This window comes from Oncorhynchus gorbuscha, linkage group LG13 (assembly GCF_021184085.1).
Source record: "Oncorhynchus gorbuscha isolate QuinsamMale2020 ecotype Even-year linkage group LG13, OgorEven_v1.0, whole genome shotgun sequence".
In the NCBI taxonomy this organism is placed as follows: Eukaryota; Metazoa; Chordata; class Actinopteri; order Salmoniformes; family Salmonidae; genus Oncorhynchus; species Oncorhynchus gorbuscha.
The window spans coordinates 54,165,224-54,183,267 of NC_060185.1; the positions used below are offsets into that span (position 1 = coordinate 54,165,224).

The 18,044-nt window shown below is 43.5% G+C and overlaps 1 protein-coding gene across 1 annotated transcript; it reads right to left on the reverse strand.

Annotated features, from left to right (window-relative positions):
- Positions 1–9,207: 9,207 nt before the first annotated feature.
- Positions 9,208–17,951, reverse strand: LOC123992336 (claudin-19-like). Its single transcript, XM_046293490.1, has 4 exons — positions 17,724–17,951; positions 9,679–9,838; positions 9,473–9,554; positions 9,208–9,307 (listed from the first exon to the last, which is right to left on the reverse strand). The coding sequence occupies exons 1-4, from the start codon at positions 17,949–17,951 to the stop codon at positions 9,208–9,210; spliced, it is 570 nt and encodes a 189-aa protein (XP_046149446.1).
- Positions 17,952–18,044: the final 93 nt, after the last annotated feature.

Genomic DNA, 18,044 nt, shown 5'->3' on the forward strand with positions numbered 1-18,044 from the left:
ACCGTGTACTGGTCAGTACAACACAACCACCTCCTAGCCTAACACATAACACACAGCTGTCTGTGCGGGTCGCTACAATATATACAAAAATAAGACTCATATCAAAAATAAGTAACAAAGACAAATAGAAACCAATTTGTGTTGATTTGGCACTCGAACATCAATACGTTACCCATCCCCCAACACTGTCAACAAAGAGTCAAGACTAAACCAATTCACCTTGGTGGTGTGCAGACTGGTTTTATATTATTCCTAACGATTCCGCACAAACCAGAAAAAAATCCAACAATATTTCTATGAAACTATGAATGAATTGTGGTTTATTTTGTAGCATTTCGTGGTGTGACTGATTTGACTAATTGCATTACTACTGTACAAAGTTAGAGGTGCGCTATTTGATAGATTCCCCTGCTCCCCCTACCTCGGGCTTCCAGTGGGGAGACCTGAGGTCAACCTACGCCCGCCCCCCTCCCCATCTTGTAGTTCTGAGTGGGAGACCTTCCCAGGCAGTAGCCTGTCTAGCTCACAAGCCAGAATCAGGGTGCCCACTCTGTCAAGGTTAATTGACCCACAGTCCCACATGGTGACATGATATCATTGACGTGACGTGCAAATGAGCGATAGAAAACCGATCACACAAATGTCACCATTCTGTATTTTTTTGTGCGGGCGCCCTGTCCCGCCCCCGGCAAGTTGCCGCCCTGGGCGGCTGCCCATGTCGCCTCTACCTAAATTCACCACTGCCTGCAGTCTGCAATGAAGGCCTATCCACCACCATGGACACATCAGGAGCACCATTCAAACCCTCAACCCTTTTAACAGCTGCTGCATATGAAATGCTCTGGGCAACCTTAACTTTGGCCACATCATTTTCTTTCACCCTTGTCGGGCATTCAAAAGACGTGGCTTCATGGTTCCTACCTCAATTGCAACATGTTACATTTTCATCACTTTTATAAGTCGATTCGGCTAGTTCAAACACACCTGTCGCTGACAGATGTTTAAAATAGAGCACACAGCTATACAATCACCATAAGGCAGTAGAATGGCCTTACTGAAGAGCTCAGAGACTTTCAACATGGCACCATCATAGGATGCCACCTTTCCAACAAGTCAGTTTGTCAAGTTTATGCACTGCTAGAGCTGCCCCGGTCAAATGTAAGTGCTGTTATTGTGAAGTGGAAATGTGTCGGAGCAACAATGGCTTAGCCACGAAGTGGTAGGTCACACAAGCTCAAAGAACACGACCGCCAAGTGCTGAAACATGGAGCGTGTAAAAAATAATCTGTCTTCGGTTACAACACTCATTACCAAGTTCCAAACTGCATCTGGAAGCAACATCAGCACAATAACTGTTTGTTGCGAGCTTCATGAAATAGGTTTCCATGGCCGAGCAGCCGCACACAAGCCTAAGATCGCCATGCGCAATGCCAAGCGTCAGTTGGAGTGGTGTAAAGCTTGAGGCCATTGGACTCTGGAGCAGTGGAAACGTGTTCTCTGGAGTGATGAATCTCATTTCACCATCTGGCAGTCCAACAGATGAATCTGGATTTGGCGGATGCCAGGAGAATGCTACCTGCCCCAATGCATAGTGCCAACTGTAAAGTTTGGTGGAGGAGGAATAATGGTCTGGGGCTGTTTTTCATGGTTCAGGCTAGGGCCCTTAGTTCCAGTGAAGGGACATTTAACACTAAAGCATAAAACATGTAAAATAAAGTTATGCTTTTGAATCATCTATCCATAGAACATTCTTCTAGGTGCTTTTTGGCAAACCTGAGTCAACATTTTGGACAACATGGGTCCCATTATGCCTGGCGAAAACCAAACCCTGCATTCCACAGTAAGAACCTCATACCAACGGTCAAGCATGGTGGTGGTAGTGTGATGGCTTGGGGATGCTTTTCTGCCTCAGGACCTGGACGACTTGCCTTAAATAAAAAATGTACGAATCAGAATAACAAATACAATTTGAATTACAACTCTTGATAACTCCATAAAGGAAATACTTGTATCCCATAAGGTAATTCAAGAAATAGTGAAATAGACTAGAGTCAGGTGTCCCTCATTCAGGGGCAACGCTCTCGGTCCTTCTCGTGGTCCGAAACACACATAGGACTATTAATAAATGATCAACTTCTTCCTATGTATCAGCGCTACACTTAAATCTCACCCAATGTCTCTAGCCTTTCTGGTGAGGGTGATCAGGCCTCACCAGAAAGTCAGAACAGAGACCAGATGTCAAGCAACCCCATTAAGTGAGTGTTTCTTTCCCCTTTCTTTCCCTCTTCCTCAGACTCATTGTTTAAAAACATTTCAAACATTTTGTGTACCAGGTTTACATTGGGTTTTTCTGTACATTTCTGATCAATAGACTTTAAATGTTTGCAAGCAAAACTCACACAATAGATACTTCATGAAATGTTATTTGTGTGCCCTTTAAGCTGCATCCTTTCTAACCCATGAAAAAAACACCAAAACCAAATAAGAAGACCCCACACAATAAATGAAGCACAGTATTAACATCACTAACAAATATTCATAACAGGTGGGTTGTGTGTAGGTGCTGTCGTGGGTGGTAAAATGTAGGGTAAAAACAAAAACAAAAAAAATACTTAATTTTGGAGCTCCCTTAACAACCGGATCTGGGTACCTTTATACTGTTCCTGCCTCAGGACGCCTTTCAATGGGAGAGATACAGAATCATTGGTAAACTCATCAGAACATTTGGTAGTGGACATTTCATCAGTCCTGGAAGAAATAAAATAAACATGTAAATAGTTTTCTTCATTTTAATCAGTCCTAAAAATTCTTAATCAAGTTCACTGCATCTTTGGGCATTATGTCTTGATAAAACCATGCGTACCCAGAATCATACTTGAGACACATCAGATGATACAGTGTCCCATTAAGCAGAATAGGCACTGTCTAAAGTAAACAATCCCAGTGCCCCTTTCTTGTAATCTTATCATTTTTACCTGTTGCATTGACTTATGTTTTGTACTGACTGTCCCTGTGACATCAACTAGTCAAAATATGAAACATGAAACAATATTAACAACTCTACTAGGTCCTTCAAAATGTTGGTGCTGGCTTATAAACGCAATATTCACTACTAAAACATTTACTTGGATCTACTTCAATTTTGGACACAGTTCCACGTAATGTAATAATATTATTGTTTTAGATTACATTACCTTCTTACTTAAATCACTGGTGTTACCCAAACTATAGAATTGAGTAATAATAATTGAAAATGGTCAACAACATCTCTCATTCAATTATTCATACCTCTGTCTCAAATGTCCCACTGTGTCACTTACAGTCTGTTTGAGTTCAGTGAGTACCACTCACTTTCACTGGCGGCTTATCTATTTGTCCACAGGAAGCTTATCTCTAACCCAAACACCAGAGGCTCAATCCCTCTGTTCGTCATGTGACCTTGTATTAAAACCTCAGCATTTTCAAATTACTAAAATATCTGAAAGCCACTAATAACATATTACCATTCACATACTGGCAACACTCATTACATCTGATATCAACTGATAGATCGTACTGTTAATCGTTCCACTTGACCTTCTTTATCAATGTCTTTGTTTCTCTCACAAGTCTCCATATCTGTTACCTTCAACTAAAACCCTTCTAAACTTTCCAGCAGAAAAAAACACATTCTCAATCACTACTGCTAAGACACATCACTCTCAAACAATGTCCTGCTTTTACCCCTATTGCAAGGTTTTAAAAAATAAAATAAAAACATGATAACTTTCTCCATAATGGAAGGCATTGTTTTCATTTTAGTCTACCCTTACAATTCTCTTCCCTTACAATGTTACTGCTTCATATGATTATTTTAAGAGGAATATGTCATGCACCAAATTCATAAAATACATCGGCCAAATCAGAAGGGAAGAGAAACTTTGGAGGGAGCTTCCTTTTTGAGGTAGCTCTCGAGACTAGAGTATTATAACTAGGCTAACACTACTGATCAGTCCACAGTAGATGGAGTGATCTGTCCATAATAAGTCTGGCACAGGAAACAGGATAGACTGGGCCTTAAGTTTAGTTAATTAACAAGTCTCTACGTGTTCAACATGAATTGGTTCAATATAAAGGGCATGGGTTTTGTTGGTAGAGGAAATCCCATAAGCATTTATAGTTTTATTGGTTAGGGGTAAATCAGGTCCCGTACATTAACCAAAAGTGGATATAGTGGCTCTCGTATCTACCAACCATAATGTTTAGGCCAGACTAATCTACTTTTACCCGTGGGCATTGCTGTACCAAAGATTTTGTTTCCCCTAAGGAGTGTCCCTATAGTGGCTGGTTAATTTAATTTCTAATAAAGACTCTGATTAACGTGGCAATTATATTTTTCAGTTAAATGCTGTTTTAAAAGCATAGAAAACATGCCAATCTTTGTTTGAGACTTTATTTCCCGAGACCATTTAGGCAGTCATACAATGCTTTGATCTTATCTTTATCAAATGATCCATAAAGGGACCACTCTGAACATTTCTCAAAATACTTTTTACACCACTTACGTACATCTACGTGTGGGTATACAAGTTGTATATATATTGTTTTTTCCATTGTTTATCAAATCCGTGGGGCGACGCACAATTGGCCTAGTGTCATCCGGGTTAGGGAGGGCTTGGCCGGTAGGGATGTCCTTGTTGTCACGAATATTACCGAAGGTGACTCCCCTTCTTGTTCGGGTGGCGCTCGGCGGTCGTCGTCGCCGGTCTACTAGCTATCGCCGATCCGTTGTTCTGTGTTCGTTTAGTTTTGTCTAATTGGTAGCACTTGTTTCTAGTTTGGTTGTTAGGATAAGGTTATATATAGTCTGTTCAGCCCGCTTCTGTTTCGTGCGGGCTTGTTCGTCTGTTTTGTTGTTTGAGTGTATTTTTGTTGGCATTTGGGTTTCACGCTGTCCGTTTATATATCTGTTCATTTGTGTTTCCACTTTTGTACATGTTATGTTTCCGGGACATTAAAGCGTGTTGTTTTTCCCACATCTTTTGCTCTCTGCGCCTGACTCCACACCTCTTCACTCATTTATCGTAACACTTGTCTCGCACACCAGCGACTCCTGTGGCGGCCCGGGCGCAGTGCGCGCTAACCAAGGTTGCTAGGTGCACGGTGTTTCCTCCGACACATTGGTGCGGCTGGCTTCCGGGTTGGATACGCGCTGTGTTAAGAAGCAGTGCGGCTTGGTTGGGTGGTGTATCGGAGGACACATGACTTTCAACCTTTGTCTCTCCCGAGCCCGTACGGGAGTTGTAGCAAAGAGACAAGATAGTAGCTACTAAAACAATTGGATACCACAAAAAAGGAGTCAAATTAAAATAAATAAAAATTTAAAAATAGTTTAACTTGGGTCAAACAATTTGGGTAGCCTTCCACAAGCTTCCCACATTAAGTTGGGTGATTTTTGGCCAATTCCCCCTGACAGAGCTGGTGTAACTGAGTCAGGGCTTTTTCAGATCTGCCCACAAATTTTCTATAGGATTGAGGTCAGGGCTTTGTGATGGCCACTCCAATACCTTGACTTTGTTGTCCTTAAGCCATTTTTCCACAGCTTTGGAAGTATGCTTGGGGTCATTGTCCATTTGGAAGACCAATTTGTGACCAAGCATTAACTTCCTGACTGATGTATTGAGATGTTGCTTCAATATATCGACATCCTTTCCCATGATGCCATCTATTTTGTGAAGTGCACCAGTCCCTCCTGCAGCAAAGCACCCCCACAACATGATGCTGCCACCCCCATGCTTCACGGTTGGGATGGTGTTCTTCGGCTTGCAAGCCTCCCTCTTTTTCCTCCAAACATAACGATGGTCATTATGGCCAAACAGTACTATTTTTGATTCATCAGACCTGAGGACATTTATACAAAGAGTACAATCTTTGTCCCCATGTGCAGTTGCAAACTGTAGACTGGCTTTTTTATGGCAGTTTTGGAGCAGTGGCTTCTTCCTTGCTGAGCAGCCTTTCAGGTTATGTCAGCATCATTTTCTGGAATTTTCCAAGCTGTTTAAAGGCACAGTCAACTTAGTGAATGTAAACTTCTGACCCACTGGAATTGTGATACAGTGAATTATAAGTGAAATAATATGTCTGTAAACAATTGATGGAAAAATTACTTGTGTCATACACAAAGTAGATGTCCTAACCGACTTGCCAAAACTATAGTTTGTTAACAAGAAATGTGTGGAGTGGTTGAAAAACTAGTTTTAATGACTCCAACCAAAGTGTATGTCAACTTCCGACTTCAACTGTACATATGAATGGATAAAACAGTATGTAAACATTTTTAAAGTGACAGTGTTCCAAATGACAGTGTTCCATGTCTATGTACATAGGTTGCAGCATCTAAGGTGCAGGGTTGAGTAACCGGGTGGTAGCCAGCTCGTGACAGTGACTAATGTTCATTGCAGCACTGTGGGCGGAGGCCGATTATTTAACAGTCTGATGGCCTTGAGATAGAAGCTGTTTTTCAGTCTCTCGGTCCCAGGTTTGATGCACCTGTACTGACCTTGCCTTCTGGATGGTAATGGGGTGAACAGACCGGGAGTCGGGTGGCTGAGGTCCTTGATGATCTTTAAACCTTAGGGGTCAAGCCGAATTTCTTCAGTTTCCTGACGTTGAAGAGGTGCTGTCACGCCTTCTTCGCTACACTGTGTGGGTGGATCATTTCAGATTGTCAGTGATGTGTACGCCGAGGAACTTGAAGCTTTACACCTTCTCCACTGCAGCCCCATCGATGTGGATGGCGTGCTCCCTCTACTGTCTCCTGAAGTCCACGATCAGCTTTTTCATTTTGTTAACATTGAAGGAGAGGTTATTACCTTTGTAAGACCATCATGCACATTCAACAGAGGTTATCAGCATTCAGTTCACTCTTCTTACACCGTTGCACCCGTAGCACACGCTCCAGCAGGTGTATCTCACTGACCATCCCTAAAGCCAACACCTAATTTGGCCGCCTTTCTTTCCAGTTCTCTGCTGCCTGTGACTGGAACGAATTGCAAAAATCGCTGAAGTTAGAGACTTTTATCTCCCTCACCAACTTTAAACATCTGCTATCTGAGCAGCTAACCGATCGCTGCAGCTGTACATAGTCCATCGGTAAATAGCCCACCCAATTTACCTACCCCATCCCCATATTGTTTTTATTTATTTACTTTTCTGCTCTTTTGCACACCAGTATCTCTACCTGCACATGATAATTTGATAATTTATCACTCCAGTGTTAATCTGCTAAATTGTCATTATTAGCCTACCTCCTCATGCCTTTTGCACACAATGTAAATAGACTATTTTTTTATTTATTTTTACTGTGTTATTGACTTGTTTATTGTTTACTCCATGTGTAACTTTGTGTTGTTGTCTGTTCACACTGCTATGCGTTTATCTTGGCCAGGTCGCAGTTGTAAATGAGAAATTGTTCTCAACTAGCCTACCTGGTTAAATAAAGATGAAATAAAAAAATCAAATAAAAAATGTAACATCGTCCCCCCATCTGACTCCACACTGAAATAACAATTGTCTGATTGCCAATGTCAGGCTGGGTCTGTAGCTCTAAGGCCATATTTAGACAGGAAGCCCAATTCCCATCAGATCATTGTCAGAACTGATCTGATTGGTCAAAAGAAAGAATTGGGCTTCTTGTCTAAATGCAGCCTATTTAGCCAATAATTAAAATGAACATTTATTAGCTAGCTTGTAAAGTGTCTAATTAAGTGGCTCGTTCCTAAAAACAGGTAGCTTAGTACTCAAACTCTGGAAGAACTTCATCTAATTCTTTATTTTCTCATTTAAAAACTTTTTTTCTCCCCAATTGGTAGTTTTACAGTCTTGTCCAATCGCTGCGACTCCACTACAGACTCGGGAGAGGCGAAGGTTGAGAGCCATGAGTCCTCCGAAACACGACCCTGCCAAGGCGCACTTCTTCTTGACACACTGCTCGCTTAACCCAGAAGCCAGCCACACCAATGTATCGGAGGAAACACCATTCAGCCTGCAGGCTGACTTTCTATCTTCAGAGGCTTGAACATTTTTCGAATAAAAGTTAACATTTTGACCAACGACCCCAAAAGTTCTATATAGAAACCAAATGAACCATTTTTTTCTAAATGGGGTTCAAGCCCAGTCAGTGGCAAGTGGAGGGAGAAAGTGAAACAAATAATCTAGCACAGTGATGCTGGTTATATGAACCAATTACTGTATTTTTCCCTGTTTAAAGCAGTCCAACTGTAGATTTGTACAACAGATTCTGACCAAAGTATCTAAATTAGTCACATTGTAGACATATCAGATGAAATGTTAAAGAACAGAATATCACAATGTTTTTTTCATTAAATGTCAAGCAAGGAGCTGAGCAATCACAAGACATTACTTGAACATATGGCTATAGTCAGATTAGAATCAAAGGATTCACTCCTTACCCACTGGGCACACACTGATTGAATCAATCATTTCAATGAAATTACGTTAAACCGATGTGGATTAGAGGTCTGTGGCCAGTGGGTATCTTGTCCATTAATTTGGAGTTGTGGCATAGCTTATATTTTCTATTAATTTAGATATAAAATATCAATAGAACAATAATCATCCATAGAGAAATAGTTTTATTTTCGAAACATTTCAAAGTAATAAACATTGCATTAATATTCACAGTGACTCACACAACTCAAGAAGACAACAACAAAACAACAAAAATATAACAGCAAATGCAAACCAGTAAAATTACACTTTACTGAAGTAATAAATGGAAACATACAAACAACAACATTTTTTTTAAACTCCCCGACGGACACAGGTGCTGCCCTGTAGATCTGTTGTCCACGGCTTGTTTTTGAGTAGTTGTATGAATATCCCCTGTAAGACAAGCAGGGTACAAAATATTGGTCAACAATGATTTCTTTGACTAGTTCATGTAACAGATGGGAAATCGTTAGCTAACTAGTGTTGGCTAGCCATCACCTGCCTGGAGACCTGAGATAGCGTTGTCCTCTCTTTGCCCAACTAAGACCATGGTTTTGGTAGGATAATGGTTAGCTTGCGCGTTAGCTTTGGGAGTAGGAAGTGTCTTTGGTTGCATCCCAAATGGCTATATAGTGCACCACTTTTGACCAGAGCCCTATACTGCACTATATAGGGATGCATGTGTAATTTGGGACTCAACTTTGTGGGCGCAATTACTCACCCTGTTGGTGGTGCTGGTGGACATCTCTTACAGGAACAGCAGAGCATGACCCCACCTAGAATGGCCGACCTGTATAGACCTGTACCCAGCTCAAACCTACAGGGACAGAGAATGAATCAACTTTATGTGTGTGTGTATCCAAATAAGAATGATTCCTTCAATAAAAGGTTTTTATTAACAAGGTTTTAATTGATTGGTTAAGGATCTAACTAGAACGCCAATTCCCAGGCAGTACCTTCAGCTTTTGGGATGTGTATTCACCTTACTCCTGCAAGGAATGGATCATGGAACTCCTGCACCACCCGCGCAGCGTACCATGACACAGCAGTCAAGGTGGAAAGACCTGCAGGAGAGGCAGATTGAGATGGTTGATAAACGGCAGAAGAAAGAGAGATGCGGAGTGGGGGGGGGGAAGCGAGAGAGAGAGATTGGTACTCTGGTGATGATGCTGGCAGTTGGGGACACACCTGATAAGATGAACAAGCTGCCGCCGGACAGAATGATTTCGCCCTTGGCCTGTTCAGAAGTGCTGCCGATCTCTGTGCATTTCAGCCCCCGCACTGACACAATGATGGACGCTAGACCCAGGAGCAGAGCGATGATCATCAGGGCTCGACATGCCTGTATGTAATCTGACCACAGGAAGAAACAGAGTTCCAGTCAACAACAGACATTGGATCGATAGAGGGCCTGAGCAGACTGGGCCTTGGAGTCAATACGGGAAATGTGCTCAACTCTATCCCCTTGCGTGTCTCACAACACACACACACTAAAGAAGGCATAGCATACATTTTGCAGGGTGTGCTAGTGGGACATGTTGCCTAAAGAAAATAAACAGACTTCAATTGATGCTATCAAGCAAGTTCTGGTGGCCTTTTTTCATTGTTAGACACCGCTAAATGCCTATATCAACTTCCTGTATGTCAACTACAGAACACACATTAAATCAGATGTAGGGTGTGTCTAAGATACAGAACTGTAGCAATACATGGATCATTCATGTTTGCTGAAGTGACACTCCATTGAGAATATGAAGACAGATTGTGTTCCTCTTATTCTTAAAACATTTGGCAACATCAGGAATCCAACAAAGCGGACTAGTTAAGGTTGCTGTATGTAATTGACTGACCTTCACACAGCAAAATCGCATCGCATAACATTAACCATTTGATTAAGAGGGAGTCGGCAAGTGACAGAGGAGCAGGAAACTTTTCCCTTTACAGTTCCCTTTGACAAGGGGTGTCAAACTCAGCTTGGGGGTAGTCTAAGGAGATAAACAATATGACAGATTGGTTAATCGAAAGCAATGACACTGTTTGACTTCCTCAACTATTAAATCAGGAGTTTCACAATAGATACCTGCCATTGGAGTTTGCCATTGGTATCTCCTTAGAATATGCTCACTATTATTTTCAGGTTAGACAAAACTTTTATTCTCTCTCTGTAACAATGAAAGTACTCTGACCTTTGGTGGTAAGGTGACTACAGTTCTGACTACAGTTCTTCATTCTTATGAACATGTGGTTATCTAGGAGCTTGTTTCTGTGTCATAGAGGTGAAAGGAAACCAAGGTCAGTGTGACTGTCAATGATTGACTGAGCGATGATACAATGATACATACTTGTGCGATTTACATCCAGGGTACTTTCATGGCCTGAAACTGAGACCATATGGCATGCATTCTTCAGTCTGGAGGTAGCCAGTTGAAAGTGTCCGTCACATTGGAAAGGAATTCAAAAAGACTACCATACTACAGTGTCCATTATGAGAACAGCTTCAAAAAGTCCTGCTGAGGCTGTCCTAATATAGAAGCAATACTACAGGCATGCTACAATTTATTTAACAGATACAGTATGTCAGCCTCAACTACACAATACTTTTGTAACGCAAATACTTCTTTAGATCTTAATTAATTTGTGCTGTATGGACACTTATCAAAGCAGCATATTCACCTTACAAATGTAAAACTACATCAAGAGTCTAAGGATTTTAATGTAACTGCTAGGGTCACACTGTTGGCTGGCATTAGTTAATCGAAAGGCGCCTTTGCAATGTTTATACATTGCTTTTGCCCTCAAACTAATGTCCGTGCATACACACTCCTCATTTTGAAACTTGAGACATCTACCAGGTGAAGGAAGTATGTCTTTGTGGTATCCGAGGAAGATATTTGACAGTTTATACCCTGTTGTAAAGTACAGGAGAAAGGGGGATCTTTCTCCCCTTTAGTATCAAGCAAAGGAATGTCTTTGTTAACAGACAGCTTTTCTCGCCAAAACTCTAACATGTCCAAAACTGAATACTGGATCAATATTTCTAACATAAGAATGTGGGGAATGGTCAGTGGAGAGCTATAGAAAACTAATGTCATGTTGTTATTTATTTTGTTATGTCATTAAAACTGGTATAAAAAAATACTGTAACTTGGAAAGTATATCCCCTTTATCTGTCAAGTTTCCATCCAATGTTGTGCATATAATATAATATGGAAAATTATTGAATAATTTTTGTTAAGATATGAATGTGATTTTAGGAGGGATAAGAGAATCTCCTATATACTGTTCATAGTAAGTAGCCACGCCCTGAATGAGGTCAGAGAGCATGTCAGACTGACGGAACCGTCCCCTTTTGACTTGAGTGCATAAAAGGATTGCCCACAGAAATTAACAGTAGACCAGGAAAGATGGGGAGTTGCAGCCCAAGTATAAAGTGGTTTAAACGCTGAATCTCAGAGACCAGGAAACATGAGGTGAGAGCTACATGTTTGAAATGGTTGGAACTTTAAACCTCAACATGAGGTGAAGAAATAAACTCACCTTCTTTGAGACCAGAGAGACGGTGAGCTGCAGCTCATGTCCACCGTGGTCCGAATCCTGAATACCAACACGAATGGTAAAACAAATTCCCCTCTCAGACAATCACTGGTACAGCTGATTAGCTGTCCTGAGTCAAATATCTCAAACTCTTCAAACCATCCTTACTACTCTTGTCAAATCACGAATGATTCCTTATTCCAAATGGGCAGTGGTTCATGTACAAACTATATGATAAATGTGAGGATAGTTCTGAAAAGTATCGACGATGAGTGTCTTTTTCTCTTTCTCCATGTTTTTGTGTAAAAAGCCACCGTATTGTATTATAAGATGACTGTTTATTGATGTGATAGGTAATGACATTTAAAGTTTAATTCAAGATGATAACTCTTTAAACGACCTCTTCCGTGGTGTCCCAAATCATTTACATTACATTACATTACATTTAAGTCATTTAGCAGACGCTCTTATCCAGAGCGACTTACAAATTGGTGCATTCACCTTATGACATCCAGTGGAACAACCACTTTACAATAGTGCATCTAAATATTTTAAGGGGGGTGAGAAGGATTACTTTATCCTATCCTAGGTATTCCTTAAAGAGGTGGGGTTTCAGGTGTCTCCGGAAGGTGGTGATTGACTCCGCTGTCCTGGCGTCGTGAGGGAGTTTGTTCCACCATTGGGGAGCCAGAGCAGCGAACAGTTTTGACTGAGCTGAGCGGGAACTGTACTTCCTCAGTGGTAGGGAGGCGAGCAGGCCAGAGGTGGATGAACGCAGTGCCCTTATTTGGGTGTAGGGCCTGATCAGAGCCTGGAGGTACTGAGGTGCCGTTCCCCTCACAGCTCCGTAGGCAAGCACCATGGTCTTGTAGCGGATGCGAGCTTCAACTGGAAGCCAGTGGAGAGAGCGGAGGAGCGGGGTGACGTGAGAGAACTTGGGAAGGTTGAACACTAGACGGGCTGCGGCGTTCTGGATGAGTTGTAGGGGTTTAATGGCACAGGCAGGGAGCCCAGCCAACAGCGAGTTGCAGTAATCCAGACGGGAGATGACAAGTGCCTGGATTAGGACCTGCGCCGCTTCCTGTGTGAGGCAGGGTCGTACTCTGCGGATGTTGTAGAGCATGAACCTACAGGAACGGGCCACCGCCTTGATGTTAGTTGAGAACGACAGTTTGTTGTCCAGGATCACGCCAAGGTTCTTAGCGCTCTGGGAGGAGGACACAATGGAGTTGTCAACCGTGATGGCGAGATCATGGAACGGGCAGTCCTTCCCCGGGAGGAAGAGCAGCTCCGTCTTGCCGAAGTTCAGCTTGAGGTGGTGATCCGTCATCCACACTGATATGTCTGCCAGACATGCAGAGATGCGATTCGCCACCTGGTCATCAGAAGGGGGAAAGGAGAAGATTAATTGTGTGTCGTCTGCATAGCAATGATAGGAGAGACCATGTGAGGTTATGACAGAGCCAAGTGACTTGGTGTATAGCGAGAATAGGAGAGGGCCTAGAACAGAGCCCTGGGGGACACCAGTGGTGAGAGCGCGTGGTGAGGAGACAGATTCTCGCCACGCCACCTGGTAGGAGCGACCTGTCAGGTAGGACGCAATCCAAGCGTGGGCCGCGCCGGAGATGCCCAACTCGGAGAGGGTGGAGAGGAGGATCTGATGGTTCACAGTATCGAAGGCAGCCGATAGGTCTAGAAGGATGAGAGCAGAGGAGAGAGTTAGCTTTAGCGGTGCGGAGCGCCTCCGTGATACAGAGAAGAGCAGTCTCAGTTGAATGACTAGTCTTGAAACCTGACTGATTTGGATCAAGAAGGTCATTCTGAGAGAGATAGCGGGAGAGCTGACCAAGGACGGCACGTTCAAGAGTTTTGGAGAGAAAAGAAAGAAGGGATACTGGTCTGTAGTTGTTGACATCGGAGGGATCGAGTGTAGGTTTTTTCAGAAGGGGTGCAACTCTCGCTCTCTTGAAGACGGAAGGGACGTAGCCAGCGGTCAGGGATAAGTTGATGAGCGAGGTGAGGTAAGGGAGAAGGTCTCCGGAAATGGTCTGGAGAAGAGAGGAGGGGATAGGGTCGAGCGGGCAGGTTGTTGGGCGGCCGGCCGTCACAAGACGCGAGATTTCATCTGGAGAGAGAGGGGAGAAAGAGGAGAGAGCACAGGGTAGGGCAGTGTGAGCAGAACCAGCGGTGTTGTTTGACTTAGCAAACGAGGATCGGATGTCGTCGATCTTCTTTTCAAAATGGTTGACGAAGTCATCTGCAGAGAGGGAGGAGGGGGGGGAGGGGGAGGAGGATTCAGGAGGGAGGAGAATGTGGCAAAGAGCTTCCTAGGGTTAGAGGCAGATGCTTGGAATTTAGAGTGGTAGAAAGTGGCTTTAGCAGCAGAGACAGAGGAGGAAAATGTAGAGAGGAGGGAGTGAAAGGATGCCAGGTCCGCAGGGAGGCGAGTTTTCCTCCATTTCCGCTCGGCCTTCCGGAGCCCTGTTCTGTGAGCTCGCATTGAGTCGTCAAGCCACGGAGCGGGAGGGGAGGACCGAGCCGGCCTGGAAGATAGGGGACATAGAGAGTCAAAGGATGCAGAAAGGGAGGAGAGGAGGGTTGAGGAGGCAGAATCAGGAGATAGGTTGGAGAAGGTTTGAGCAGAGGGAAGAGATGATAGGATGGAAGAGGAGAGAGTAGCGGGGGAGAGAGAGCGAAGGTTGGGACGGCGCGATACCATCCGAGTAGGGGCAGTGTGGGAAGTGTTGGATGAGAGCGAGAGGGAAAAGGATACAAGGTAGTGGTCGGAGACTTGGAGGGGAGTTGCAATGAGGTTAGTGGAAGAACAGCATCTAGTAAAGATGAGGTCGAGCGTATTGCCTGCCTTGTGAGTAGGGGGGAAGGTGAGAGGGTGAGGTCAAAAGAGGAGAGGAGTGGAAAGAAGGAGGCAGAGAGGAATGAGTCAAAGGTAGACGTGGGGAGGTTAAAGTCGCCCAGAACTGTGAGAGGTGAGCCGTCCTCAGGAAAGGAGCTTATCAAGGCATCAAGCTCATTGATGAACTCTCCGAGGGGACCTGGAGGGCGATAAATGATAAGGATGTTAAGCTTGAAAGGGCTGGTAACTGTGACAGCATGAAATTCAAAGGAGGCGATAGACAGATGGGTAAGGGGAGAAAGAGAGAATGACCACATGGGAGAGATAAGGATCCCTATGCCACCACCCCGCTGACCAGAAGCTCTCGGGGTGTGCGAGAACACGTGGGCGGACGAAGAGAGAGCAGTAGGAGTAGCAGTGTTATCTGTGGTGATCCATGTTTCTGTCAGTGCCAAGAAGTCGAGGGACTGGAGGGAGGCATAGGCTGAGATGAACTCTGCCTTGTTGGCTGCAGATCGGCAGTTCCAGAGGCTACCGGAGACCTGGAACTCCACGTGGGTCGTGCGCGCTGGGACCACCAGATTAGGGTGGCAGCGGCCACGCGGTGTGGAGCGTTTGTATGGTCTGTGCAGAGAGGAGAGAACAGGGATAGACAGACACATAGTTGACAGGCTACAGAAGAGGCTACGCTAATGCAAGGAGATTGGAATGACAAGTGGACTACACGTCTCGAATGTTCAGAAAGTTAAGCTTACGTAGCAAGAATCTTATTGATTAAAATTATTAAAAATGATACAGTACTGCTGAAGTAGGCTAGCTGGCAGTGGCTGCGTTGTTGACTTTGTAGGCTAGCTGACAGTGGCTGCGTTGTTGACACTACACTAATCAAGTCGTTCCGTTGAGTGTAGTAGTTTCTACAGTGCTGCTATTCGGGGGCTAGCTGGCTAGCTAGCAGTGTTGATTACGTTACGTTGCGTTAAAAGAACGACAATAGCTGGCTAGCTAACCTAGAAAATCGCTCTAGACTACACAATTATCTTTGATACACAGACGGCTATGTAGCTAGCTATGTAGCTAGCTACGATCAAACAAATCAAACCGTTGTGCTGTAATGAAATGAAATGAAAAATGTGATACTACCTGTGGAGCATGTAATCCTAATGAGTTAATTGTTACATGACTAATTTAATCGGGTAACAATTTTATTTTATATATAACAATTAAACATAGTTGGTTGATTAAATAAATAACATTCATAATATTAATGAAAGTAAAGTCATGACAGTGCCTTCAGAAAGTATTCATACCCCTTGACCTTTTAAACATTTTGTTAGATTACAGCCTTATTCTAAATTTGATAAAATAGGTTCCCCCCTCATTAATATACAAACAATAGCCCATAATGACAAAGCAAAAAACTTTTTTTTAGAAATGTTTGCTAATTTTTATATATATATATATATATATATGATATATATATAAATTATATTTACATAAGTATTCAGACCCTTTACTCAATACTTAATTGAAGCACCTTTGGCAGCCTACAATCTCCTTGGTTATGACGCTACAAGCTTGGCATAACTGTACTTAGGGAGTTTCTCCCATTCCTCTCTGCAGATCCTCTCAAGCTCTGTCAGGATGAATGGGTGTTACTGATGAGCTATTTTCAGGTCATGTTCGATCGCGTTCAAGTCCGGGTCACTCAAGAACATTCAGACATTTGTCCCAGGCCACTCCTGCCTTGCCTTGGCTGTGTGGTTAGGGTCGTTGTCCTATTGAAAGGTGAACCTTCGCCCCAGTCTGAGGTCCGGAGCGCTCTGGAGCAGGTTTGCATCAAGGATCTCTATGTACTTTGTTCTGTTCATCTTTGCCTCGAACCTGACTAGTCTCCCAGTCCCTGCCACTGAAAAACATCCCCACAGCATGATTCTGCCACCAAGATGCTTCACCGTAGGGATGGTGCCAGGTTTCCTCCAGATGTTACACTTGGCATTCAAGCCAAAGAGTTCAATCTTGGTTTCATCAGACCAGAGAATCTTTTGGCAAACTCCATGCAGGCTGCCATGTTTCTTTTACTGAGGAGTGGCTTCCGTCTGGTCACTAAAGGCCTGAAAAAGGCCCGATTGGTGGAGTGCTGCAGAGATGGCTGTGCTTCCGGTAGGTTCTCCCATCTCCATAGAGGAACTATAGAGTGACTATCAGGTTCTTGGTCACCTCCCTGACCAAGGTCCTTCTCCCCAGATTGTTCAGTTTGGCTGGGCGGCCAGCTCTAGGAAGTGTCTTGGTGGTTCTAAACTGTGTTCTTGGGGACCTTCAATGCTGCAGAAATGTTTTGGTACCCTTCCCCAGATCTGTGCCTCGACACAATCCTGTCTCAAAGCTCTGTGGACAACTTCTTCGACCTCATGTCTTGGAATTTACTCTGACATGCACTGTCATCTGTTGGACCTTATATAGACAGTTGTGTGCCTTTCCAAATCATATCCAATCAATTGAATTTACCACAGTTGGACTCCAATCAAGTTGTAGAAACATCAAGGATGATCAGTAGGAAACAGGATGCAGCAGAGCTCAATTTCGAGTCTCATAGCAAAGGGTCTGAAAACTGTTTTCGCTTTGTCATTATGGGGTACTCTGTATAGATTGCTGAGGATTTTTTTGAACATGGTTAAAACTATAGTTTGGATGGTCAGTTCATGCATCCATGGCGCTCTTTGAATTTGAAAGTGGTTACATTTCTCCAACAACATTCCTCCACTGTTTACCAAAACTATTTTGTTTTTGTTTAAACTAAAGATTGCCCCTTTAATAGTCCATGTGAGTATTGCACTGAGCCCTGCATGTGTCTCTCAACTGGTAGCCCCAGTACAGTCTTGTATCTCTGGCACTCCACAGAGCCCAGAGACGTGGCTGCGCAGGTCATCCACAGGCCCTCAAACTGCCAGTTGTTGGTTGTGACAGTCTGAGAGTGGCTGTGGACCCTCCAGGAATGGGAACGAGTGCCGCTGTTCTCCAGACACCAGCCCATCACCCCTAAAGACAGACCCAGGACCTGGAAGGCTAAAAGCATAGTGGTCGGTCATGCTGCCTGATTTACTTGGAAGAGGCAGAACAAAATGTTTTTGTTATGTAGTAGTTATTAACCTACAAACAATGAGTGTTA